The sequence below is a fragment of the Oncorhynchus masou genome, unplaced genomic scaffold (genome assembly GCF_036934945.1).
Source record: "Oncorhynchus masou masou isolate Uvic2021 unplaced genomic scaffold, UVic_Omas_1.1 unplaced_scaffold_1313, whole genome shotgun sequence".
In the NCBI taxonomy this organism is placed as follows: domain Eukaryota; kingdom Metazoa; phylum Chordata; class Actinopteri; order Salmoniformes; family Salmonidae; genus Oncorhynchus; species Oncorhynchus masou.
The window spans coordinates 124,172-136,025 of NW_027002992.1; the positions used below are offsets into that span (position 1 = coordinate 124,172).

Below are 11,854 nucleotides of genomic sequence, written 5' to 3' on the forward strand. Positions count from 1 at the left end.
TTATGGTTAGGCCTAAAGTAAGCAGTGTGGTTGGTCTTCATATAACGTTATGGTTAGGCCTAAAGTAAGCAGTGTGGTTGGTCTTCATTTAACGTTATGGTTTGGCCTAAAGTAAGCAGTGTGGTTAAGGTTAGGTTTAAAATCAGATTAGAAGAAGAAACATTTTTGAAAGAGGCGGAGCTTCTGACTTTGTCACTTGCCCATAATGACGACCGATAGGCTCCCGCCCAATGGGCCCTTCTGGCTCCGACCAGTAGGACCTATGGTCATGACTTATTATCAATGACAGACCAACATAACACTCCGAGTGATGAGCTCATTAGTTCAGCTCCATACAGGTAATAAAGGGACATTACACCTTCAACTAAAAGGCTGTCAGACGTTTTCAGTTTTCAGACTTCCAAAGTTAACTCATGTCAGAGTGAATGGAAAAGATCAGCATTGGAGAAAACCCTTTGTATTGAGGCATATGGCATGATCTACACAACCAATGTTGTGGGTTTCATCTTGAAACCCTGAAACCAGTCTACTTTTGAGGTCTGAAAGTCTTTCATTGACGAGTGAAATGTCCCTTTAAAGCAGTGTTTCCCAATCCGGGTCCTGGGGACCCGAACGGGGACACATTTTTACAATGTGCTAACATACCTGATTCAAATCCAATTTGATTGATGGTGAGTTGATTAGCTGAATCAAATGTGTTCGGTGCTCGGGCAAAATGTAACCCACCCGCCCCCCCCTTTTGGTATTGGGAAACACTGGTTTAAACAATACACTTTATTCATTTGTTCAATGTTTCAGTGTCATCACCATGGGCACATTGGCACAAGGCTAACTGGCATAGATTATATTTCTAATAGTTAATTAGTAACGATTAATTAGTAACTCCGTTAAAAACAATATTCCTTTTACTGTAGTCACATGATGCGGCCCACCACCCCCTCCTCCCCTGAAAAACTACTGGATATATTCTCTAGCTCAATGGTCAAATCCATCATATGCTGATTGGTAAGTGAGCGATGTCTTTTTCCATAGTTTCAACTATATCTTATTCCTTCTGCATGAAAATACTTCACATTTTATTGTTTGATTTTGCCACAATTGAAGTGAATTCAGGAACTCTGGAAGTTGATCATTTGTTATTTTTAAACGCTTCTTCAATTATAAAACGTGTTTGTTTCGCTCGTTAGCCTTTATCATGTTTTGACCCTGATGGAGACTTTTAGGCCAAAACACGTAGGTTTATGATGGAAGAAAACATTTTTAATCAGCTTCCTCTGCCGGAAGTGCTCCCTTTGGCTATAACTGTACCAACAACAAAAAACAATATTATTTTTAAATTCTTTATTTTCCAGTCGTGTGTCTGATCTGAAGAGAAGCTGAACAGAATGCTGTCGTCGGGTGTTCTGATGGTGCTCTTGTTCTTTAGACATGTTGCTGCAGACGGCTCAGGTAAAGGCTTGATTCTCATTTAGGGAACGGAATGAGAGCTTCACACAGAATACTGCTGCTCCCCAGTACAGGTTATGGGTGATGGAAGCTTTGTGTGCAAGAATAAAGCACTGGGGGGAGCAAGCAATATTCTGACTTCCTTTATATATATATATATATATTCCTCTCCTTCCTTTACCTCAGTATTATTATTTATTAACTCAGCACGGTATTCGACAAGTGTAAGATGTGCATTTAACCTTCTTTATTGCCCTTTCAAGACGTTGGTTTGAGTCCCAAATGGCTTCCTAATCCCTATGTGATACACCATTTTTGACCAGAGCCCTGCCACTATACAGGGAATGGGACGTCATAGGGGATATTGTGTTATTGTGTTAAAGATCTGGGCAATAATTAACCACTCCTGATTTAAAAATTATGGAACTTAAAATGGAACTTAAAGTGGAACCTAAAATGGAACTTAAAGTGGAACTTAATTATGGAACTTAAAATGTTTCTTTGAGACTTCACCCCTTTGTCTTGTCAACCGCAATGTTTATAGATTTATTTTAAAGATTCAGACTTTGCTCTTCAATAAATATTCAACGGAACGTGACAGGATGTCAAAAATGTAATATTCTGAATCAGCTGACGATAGAGAACAAGTTGTTTTTTGTTGTTCTGTTCCGTTGATTTCAATGGCTTATTGTCTGTGTACTCAGAGCTTAAAAGTGCAAGTGATTAACTGAAAAATGTCTTTGCAACCACATGACTTAACCATCTCAAACCAACTGTTATAGGTTCACTATGTCACGTGGTTGAGAAGATATTGACATTTTTTGACATGCAATTGTAGGTGTTGCAGTTTTAAGATGGTCCCTTACATTTACACTTACATTTAAGTCATTTGGCAGACGCTCTTATCCAGAGCGACTTACAAATTGGTGAATTCACCTTCTGACATCCAGTGGAACAGCCACTTTACAATAGTGCATCTAAATAATTTAAGGGGGGGGGGGGTGAGAAGGATTACTTTATCCTATCCTAGGTATTCCTTAAAGAGGTGGGGTTTCAGGTGTCTCCGGAAGGTGGTGATCCTTGAAAGCAGTGGAGGGCTACTGCCGTGTTCATGTGCAGGAAATTCAGACATTTCTGACTTGCTCACTGGTTGTAGTTCTTCACATGCCGAGTTTAATGAATCAGCAAGTAGGATACACAGCATAGATTTTGCCTCCAAAAAAAAGGATATATGACAGCGAATTTCATAAGCAATGGACTTGTTCCCTATCTTCAGATGATTTAGAGCATGTTTGTATCTGCTACAAGACCATGGTGCTTGCCTACGGAGCTGTGAGGGGAACGGCACCGCAGTACCTCCAGGCTCTGATCAGGCCCTACACCCATACAAGGGCACTGCGTTCATCCACCTCTGGCCTGCTCGCCTCCCTACCACTGAGGAAGTACAGTTCCCGCTCAGCCCAGTCAAAACTGTTCGCTGCTCTGGCCCCCCAATGGTGGAACAAACTCCCTCACGACGCCAGGACAGCGGAGTCAATCACCACCTTCCGGAGACACCTGAAACCCCACCTCTTCAAGGAATACCTAGGATAGGATAAAGTAATCCTTCTCACCCCCCCCCCCCTTAAATGATTTAGATGCACTATTGTAAAGTGGCTGTTCCACTGATGTCAGAAGGTGAATTCACCAATTTGTAAGTCGCTCTGGATAAGAGCGTCTGCCAAATGACTTAAATGTAAATGTTCTATCATTCTGGCACGTTCCTTTGAAGGGGCATTGATGATTAAAGTCTGGATCATTAATATAAAGCTTATTATAAATCGGGTAGTTCGGGTCTTGGATGCCGATTGGCTAAAAACAGAATTCCAGCCGTATGTTAGGCAATATACCATGGGTATAACGCAACACAATTTGTTTACTGTTATATTTATGTTGGTAACCGGTTTATGATAACAATAAGGCATCTCGAGAGTTTGTGGTGTACAGCCAATAAACTACTATTAAGGGCTGTATCCAGGCACAGGAACAGCCCTTAACCATGGAACAGGGTTCCAAAAGGGTTCTTTGCAGAAGGTCAGGGTTCTACCAAAAAACATTTTCATCTGAAGAACCCTTTTTGGAAGATGAGGGAAAGAAAATTGTAGACCTCCACAAGTCTGGTTCATCATTGGGAGCAATTTCCAAATGGTGGAAGAGGACTCCAGTGGCAACCTGTGAAGCTCTGGTGAACTCCATGCCCAAGAGGGTTAAGGCAGTGCTGGAAAATGATGCTGGCCACACAAAATATTTACACTTTGGGCCCAATTTGGACATTTTCACTTAGGGGTGGACTCACTTTTGTTGCCACTGTTTAGACATTAATGGCTGTGTGTTGAGTTATTTTGAGGGGACAGCAAATTTACACTGTTATACAAGCTGTACACTCACTACTTTACATTGTAGCAAAGTGTCATTTCTTCATTGTTGTCACATGAAAAGATATACTCAAATATTTACAAAAATGTGAGGGGTGTACTCACTTTTGTGATATACTGTATATCCACAGTAAAAGCCCTGACCTCAATCCTATAGAACATTTGTGGGCAGAACTGAAGAAGTGTGTGCGAGCAAGGAGGTCGACAAACCTGACTCAGTTACACCAGCTCTGTCAGCAGGAATGGGCCAAAATTCACCCAACTTATTGTGGAAGGCTACCCAAAACGTTTGACCCAAGTTAAACAATTTAAAGGCAATGCTACCAAATACTAATTGAGTGTATGTAAACTTCTGACCCACTGGGAATGTGATGAAAGAAATAAAAGCTGAAATAAACAATTCTCTCTACTATTATTCTGACATTTCACATTCTTAAAATAAAGTGGTGATCCTAACTGACCTAAAACAGGGAATTCCTTATTAGGATTAAATGTCAGGAATTGTGAAAAACTGAGTTTAAATGTATTTGGCTTAGGTGTATGTAAATGACTAATGACTTCAACTGTACCACTGGATGAGATAAATTGCAATCGTTTTTTAGCAGAATTATGTGAGGTTTTATGTGTTGCTGTTCTTAGGCACGATGTGAAGGGGAGTGCCTGGATACAGCCCTTAGCAGTGACATATTGGCCATATACCACAAACCCATTGATGTGCATTATTGCTATTATTAACTAGTTACCAAAGTATTATTATAACAGTAAACAAGTAATTTTGCATCATACTTGTGGTATATTTAAGCAATAAGGCACGAGGGGGTGTTGTATATGGCCAATATATCACGGCTAAGGGCTGTTCTTAGCCTGTGGTATATTGGACATATAACACAAATCTTCAAGGTGCCTTATTGCTATTATAACTGTTTACCAACGTAATTAGAGCAGTAATTATAAATGTTTTTGTCATACCCGTGGTATACGGTCTGATATACCACGTCTGTCAACCAATCAGCATCCAGGACCCAAACTACCCAGTTTATAACGGCCAATATATCACACCTCCTTGGGCCTTATTGATTAAATTGAATGTGGTGTCTTGTCATCAGCTTTATGGGGGAATTGTTTTCTCAGGTACGGTTGTTACCAGTTGTGAGGCGTGTCATGACCAAGCCACCTGCCTAGACTCACCTGTGGAACGTGGGAGGGGAGATGCTTTCCAAACCTGGTCCGTCACTTGCACCTGTCAAGATGGCTTCGTTGGCGACGGCATCACCTGCTACGACCGTGAGTTCTGCGTTAAAGGCTCCTGCTGTCGTCAAGGTTACGGCTGGTCCTCGGAGCTGGGCTGTGTGGACGTTGACGAGTGTTCCCTCCCAGACCAACCCTGCAGCCCTCCTCAGGTCTGTGAGAACACCCCCGGATCCTTCAACTGCCTGGTGCCTCCTGAAGACGACCTCCACTCCAGTCCTGGCGACTCCCGTTCAGTACAGTTTCAGTGCGGGGGGAGACGGTGTCCAGTGGGAGAGGACTGTATCAGTGTTGGTGGAACATCTTACTGTGCAGACCCCTGCCAGCACTACACTGTACTGAATGACGACTGGCGTTCCACCACCAACCACGCTGCAGCTAACGGCTACCACTGTGACTCGTCTGTCAACTGGCAGGGCTGGTATCGCCTGTTCCTGGGGAACACCAGTGTTCAGATGCCAGAGAGGTGTGTGGAGAAATACATGTGTGGGACGGAGATCCCCTTGTGGCTTCCATTAGCTCATCCCCAGCTGTTAGACGGGGTGGTTCAGAGGAGCGTCTGTGGACACTATTATTATGACTGCTGCTACTGGAGGCAAAATCCCATCCATGTCAAAGCCTGCTATGGAAACTACTATGTCTACAAGTTTGTCCCTACAACAACATGCAACATGGCCTACTGTGCAGGTATGACGTTATAATGTCCTTGTCACTGTGCAGGTATGACGTCATAATGTCCTTGTCACTGTGCAGGTATGACGTCATAATGTCCTTGTCACTGTGCAGGTATGACGTCATAATGTCCTTGTCACTGTGCAGGTATGACGTCATAATGTCCTTGTCACTGTGCAGGTATGACATCATAATGTCCTTGTCAATGTGCAGGTATGACGTCATAATGTCCTTGTCACTGTTTCTTAAAGACATCAAGAGTGTTCAAATAACTAGACATAACAAAGTCATTTAACACTACCTCTGTCTCTTCCAGATGTCAACACCACGGTGTGTTCCACATGTGGAGTGTTTGATGCCTGTGTGAGAGACAATGTGACCAACTGGAGATGTGAGAGGAAAGGTGAGTGCTGAACAAATATAAACTGTATTGTCAGATCAGTATTTTTTTCAAACACTATGAAACGCAGAGATTTCGGGGTGAAATGATGCATCTTTAAGAGGCGTATCTTTGAACCAATAAGGTCAGAGGAGGCGTGGTATACTGGCCATATGTCACAAACCCCCAAGGTGCATTATTACTATTATAAACTGATTACCAATGGAATTAGAAAAAATAAAAATACATGTTTTCCTCATACCCGTGGCTTTCAGCCAATCAACATTCAGGGTTCCAGCCCTGAATGATGATTGGTTGATAAGGCAGCTTGGGGGTTTGTGGTATATGCCCAATATACCACGGCTGAGGGATGTATGCAGGCATTCCGTGTTGCGTGGTGTATAAGAAGCCACACAGAGATCTCAGTCTCCCACATGTACCTGTTCACACGCCTTATTGCTTAAATAACCTCCTGAGTTGTTTACTTAGCTCCAGAGCTGGTGTGTGGGCGGAGCCTCCTGAAGGTGGGCCTTCCAAATGTTTACCTGGAGGCTGCTGGTCTGGATGCTTCCTCTGTCCACCTGGCTGACGGACGCTGCTCCGCCCACGAGGATCGTAACGGCTCAGTGTGGTACCAGGTGGAGCGACGGGAGGGACACTGTGGAAACACTCTGGAGGTGAGAAATATTTTCAATTAATGCTCAAGAAGGTTCTATATTGCTGCCCCAATATTTTCACTTTATGCTCAAGAAGGTTCTATATTGCTGCCCCAATATTTTCACTTTATGCTCAAGAAGGTTCTATATTGCTGCCCCAATATTTTCACTTTATGCTCAAGAAGGTTCTATATTGCTGCCCCAATATTTTCACTTTATGCTCAAGAAGGTTCTATATTGCTGCCCCAATATTTTCACTTTATGCTCAAGAAGGTTCTATATTGCTGCCCCAATATCTTCACTTTATGCTCAAGAAGGTTCTATATTGCTGCCCCAATATCTTCACTTTATGCTCAAGAAGGTTCTATATTGCTGCCCCAATATTTTCACTTTATGCTCAAGAAGGTTCTATATTGCTGCCCCAATATCTTCACTTTATACTCAAGAAGGTTCTATATTGCTGCCCCAATATCTTCACTTTATGCTCAAGAAGGTTCTATATTGCTGCCCCAATATTTTCACTTTATGTTCAAGAAGGTTCTATATTGCTGCCCCAATATCTTCACTTTATGCTCAAGAAGGTTCTATATTGCTGCCCCAATATCTTCACTTTATGCTCAAGAAGGTTCTATATTGCTGCCCCAATATTTTCACTTTATGCTCAAGAAGGTTCTATATTGCTGCCCCAATATCTTCACTTTATGCTCAAGAAGGTTCTATATTGCTGCCCCAATATTTTCACTTTATGCTCAAGAAGGTTCTATATTGCTGCCCCAATATTTTCACTTTATGCTCAAGAAGGTTCTATATTGCTGCCCCAATATTTTCCCTGGAGGCGTTTTATGAATTATTACGAAACACTTTAGTTGATTCACATCGTACTTATGGAACGACCTTCAGAATAACCTACAGTTACATTTGACATTCAGCAGACGCTCTGATCCAGAGCGACTTGCAGTAGTGAGTGAATATACGTTGATACTTTTCATACTGGTCCCTGGTGGGAATCGAACCCACAACTCTGGCGCCATACTGTCCCAACCGAGCTACGCGGGGTGCAGTGGTGTCTTTCAGTTCACATTGTTGGTGGAGGAACCTCCGCTTGTTTTTTCAATTGTGTTTTTGTATTTTTTGTGTTTTCTATGCTCCTGCCTTGACTGAAGCATGTGTGTCTCTAACGTTTAATGTGTAATGGCTGCTGGTCTTGTCACGAGACCTTGGTCTCAATAGGACTCTTTAAAATCGGGCTGAAGACGATGTGACATTAGTGTTAACGGTGGTTAATTCTCAGACAAATCACTGTGATTTCACGGTAGTCTACACATCACTAATGCAAGCAGGCCTAATAAATGCATGAATATGACATATTTCTTATCCCTCTGCTCCCTTTTCCCCAGACAAACACCACCCATGCTGTCTACTCCAACAGCTTATTAGTTTATCCAGTAGATGGGAGGAACGGCTCCCGACCCTTCGGCTTTCCCTTCTCCTGTGTCTATCCTCTGGAGACAGAGAGCAGTCTGGATGTGGCCATCAGACCTCTCCCACTGTGAGAAGATATGCAGAAAGTCCATTCTGTATATTCTGTTGTCTTTGTGCAGACGACACTATTATTTAAAAAAAAACTGATATCTAGAACCTAAAAGGATTCTTCAGCTGTCCCCATAGGAGAACCCATAGGAGAACCCATAGGAGAACCCATCGGAGAACCCTTTGAAGAACCCCTTTTGGTTCCAGGAAGAAACCTTTTGGTTCCAGATATAATTATTTTGAGTTCCATATAGAACCCTCTCCACAGAGGGTTTTACCTAGAACCAAAACATGTTCAACCTGGAACCAGAAAGGGTTCTCATATGGGGGACAGCCAAAGAACCCTTTTTGGAACTGTTTAGTCTAACAGTGTCATCATTATGAACATTCAACTGTTATTTTAATGTTCATAAAGTTTGATTTGATTTGTAGCGTCACCTCTTTGTACCTTTGTACCTCTTCACAGAACTGGTCATAAAGTCGTCCGAGTCGGTGCCAAGGCCAAGGCCTCCATGTCTCTGTACCGCGACTCCAACTACACACAGCCTTACCCAGCTGGTCAGCCAATCACCCTGATTGTGGGTTCCTCCCTGCACGTGGGCGTGTCCGTAGAGGAGTCCGAGGCAGAACGTTTTGTTGTTGTTCTGGAAGACTGCTACTCCACGGAATCACCCAGCCCTGATAATCTCCCACGGACCTACATGATTCAGGACAGGTCCATGACTCTGTTCATCGGCTGTTTGCATGTCCATGTGTGTTTGTTTTGTGTGTGAAGTATGGTTGTGTTTGTTGCTGTGTACGGTCTGTGTTGCCGTGCATGCCTTGAAACCGTTGCTGTTTCTTGGCTCTCCTCCCAGGTGTCCTACAAATCGTACCCAGGTGACAGTGGAGGAAAGTGGCTCGTCCCTCAGGGCTTCGTTCTCTGCTCTACTGCAGGGGGAATACCGCTACGTCTTCCTGCACTGCAGCCTCAGCCTGTGTGACCAGAGGAGCTCCTCCTGCACTCCAGTGAGTCCTGATGTTCTTCTCAGACTCATTAGCTCCCTCCTTGGGCTTTCAGGTCTCTCTGACTTAGTGGTTGGTCTCTCTGACTTAGTGGTTGGTCTCTCTGACTTAGTGGTTGGTCTCTCTGACTTAGTGTTTGATCTCTCTGACTTAGTGGTTGGTCTCTCTGACTTAGTGGTTGGTCTCTGACTCAGTGTTTGATCTCTCTGACTTAGTGTTTGGTCACTATGACTCAGTGTTTGGTCTCTCTGACTTAGTGTTTGGTCACTATGACTCCGTGTTTGGTCTCTCTGACTTAGTGTTTGGTCACTATGACTCAGTGTTTGGTCTCTCTGACTTAGTGTTTGGTCACTATGACTCAGTGTTTGGTCTCTCTGACTTAGTGGTTGGTCTCTGACTCAGTGTTTGGTCTCTCTGACTTAGTGGTTGGTCTCTCTGACTTAGTGGTTGGTCTCTGACTCAGTGTTTGGTCTCTCTGACTCTGTGTTTGGTCTCTCTGACTTAGTGGTTGGTCTCTCTGACTTAGTGGTTGGTCTCTCTGACTTAGTGTTTGGTCTCTCTGACTTAGTGGTTGGTCTCTGACTCAGTGTTTGGTCTCTCTGACTTAGTGTTTGGTCTCTCTGACTTAGTGGTTGGTCTCTCTGACTTAGTGGTTGGTCTCTCTGACTTAGTGTTTGGTCTCTCTGACTTAGTGTTTGGTCTCTCTGACTTAGTGGTTGGTCTCTGACTCAGTGTTTGGTCTCTCTGACTTAGTGGTTGGTCTCTCTGACTTAGTGTTTGGTCTCTCTGACTTAGTGTTTGGTCTCTCTGACTTAGTGGTTGGTCTCTGACTCAGTGTTTGGTCTCTCTGACTTAGTGTTTGGTCTCTCTGACTTAGTGGTTGGTCTCTCTGACTTAGTGGTTGGTCTCTCTGACTTAGTGGTTGGTCTCTCTGACTTAGTGGTTGGTTTCTCTGACTTAGTGTTTGGTCTCTCTGACTTAGTGTTTGGTCTCTCTGACTTAGTGTTTGGTCTCTCTGACTTAGTGGTTGGTCTCTCTGACTCAGTGGTTGGTCTCTCTGACTCAGTGTTTGGTCTCTCTGACTTAGTGGCTGGTCTCTCTGACTTAGTGTTTGGTCTCTCTGACTTAGTGGTTGGTCTCTGACTCAGTGTTTGGTCTCTCTGACTTAGTGGTTGGTCTCTCTGACTTAGTGTTTGGTCTCTCTGACTTAGTGTTTGGTCTCTCTGACTTAGTGGTTGGTCTCTGACTCAGTGTTTGGTCTCTCTGACTTAGTGTTTGGTCTCTCTGACTTAGTGGTTGGTCTCTCTGACTTAGTGGTTGGTCTCTCTGACTTAGTGGTTGGTCTCTCTGACTTAGTGGTTGGTTTCTCTGACTTAGTGTTTGGTCTCTCTGACTTAGTGTTTGGTCTCTCTGACTTAGTGTTTGGTCTCTCTGACTTAGTGGTTGGTCTCTCTGACTCAGTGGTTGGTCTCTCTGACTCAGTGTTTGGTCTCTCTGACTTAGTGGCTGGTCTCTCTGACTTAGTGTTTGGTCTCTCTGACTTAGTGGTTTGTCTCTCTCTCTACAGGTGTGTTCCAGGAGGAGATCCCGCTCTGTGTCCAAGTCCATCCGCCTCAAGCCGCTCACCATCGGGCCAATCACCTGTAAATATTTTACTTTAGTAATGACTTACATAGGTTATGAGCTAATATATTGTAGAGGTTTTGGACCAAAATGTAGAGTAGTCGGGAAAAGAACAAAAATTAATGGCCGATATTCTGGTCAAAAGCACTCGGCTGTCGTTCTGGTGTGTTTCCTCTTTAACAGTCAGATTCTCTTTGACCCTCAGGGGCCCAGAGTCTGGAGTGAGCCTTGGGAGCCCCCAGCATGTCATATGAAGGATGGGGTCCCTCCTGCACTACTCCCCTGATCTCCATCCCAACCTACAGCCCAGTGTAACTTTCAAGGGCACAGAAATACTTGTTTTGATTCTAGTAATGAATTTATGCACTACAGTGTGATTTCATTGTACTGTGTATGTTGTATACACACAGACTTGCATTGTTTTAGGACTGATCATTTCCTCAAATCATTGTGTAAGTTCCAACCAAACCTGAGTTGCTGTGTGTGTGAGTTCCAACCAAACCTGAGTTGCTGTGTGTGTAAGTTCCAACCAACCCTGAGTTGCTGTGTGTGTGAGTTCCAACCAACCCTGAGTTGCTGTGTGTGTGAGTTCCAACCAACCCTGAGTTGCTGTGTGTGTGAGTTCCAACCAACCCTGAGTTGTGTGTGTGAGTTCCAACCAACCCTGTTGCTGTGTGAGTTCCAGTTCCAACCCTGAGTTGCTGTGTGTGTGTGAGTTCCAACCAACCCTGAGTTGCTGTGTGTGTAAGTTCCAACCAAACCTGAGTTGCTGTGTGTGTGAGTTCCAACCAACCCTGAGTTGCTGTGTGTGTGAGTTCCAACCAACCCTGAGTTGCTGTGTGTGTAAGTTCCAACCAAACCTGAGTTGCTGTGTGTGTGTA

The 11,854-nt window shown here is 43.7% G+C and overlaps 1 protein-coding gene across 1 annotated transcript; it reads left to right on the forward strand.

Moving 5' to 3' along the window:
• The first annotated feature begins 1,358 nt into the window (after positions 1 to 1,358).
• LOC135530277 (uromodulin-like) lies at positions 1,359 to 11,596 on the forward strand. Its single transcript, XM_064958626.1, has 9 exons — positions 1,359 to 1,449; positions 4,992 to 5,795; positions 6,097 to 6,183; positions 6,649 to 6,836; positions 8,213 to 8,364; positions 8,812 to 9,060; positions 9,203 to 9,353; positions 10,918 to 10,993; positions 11,179 to 11,596. Exons 1-9 carry the CDS (start codon positions 1,386 to 1,388, stop codon positions 11,196 to 11,198), a joined length of 1,791 nt encoding a protein of 596 aa, XP_064814698.1. The 5' UTR covers positions 1,359 to 1,385; the 3' UTR covers positions 11,199 to 11,596.
• Positions 11,597 to 11,854: the final 258 nt, after the last annotated feature.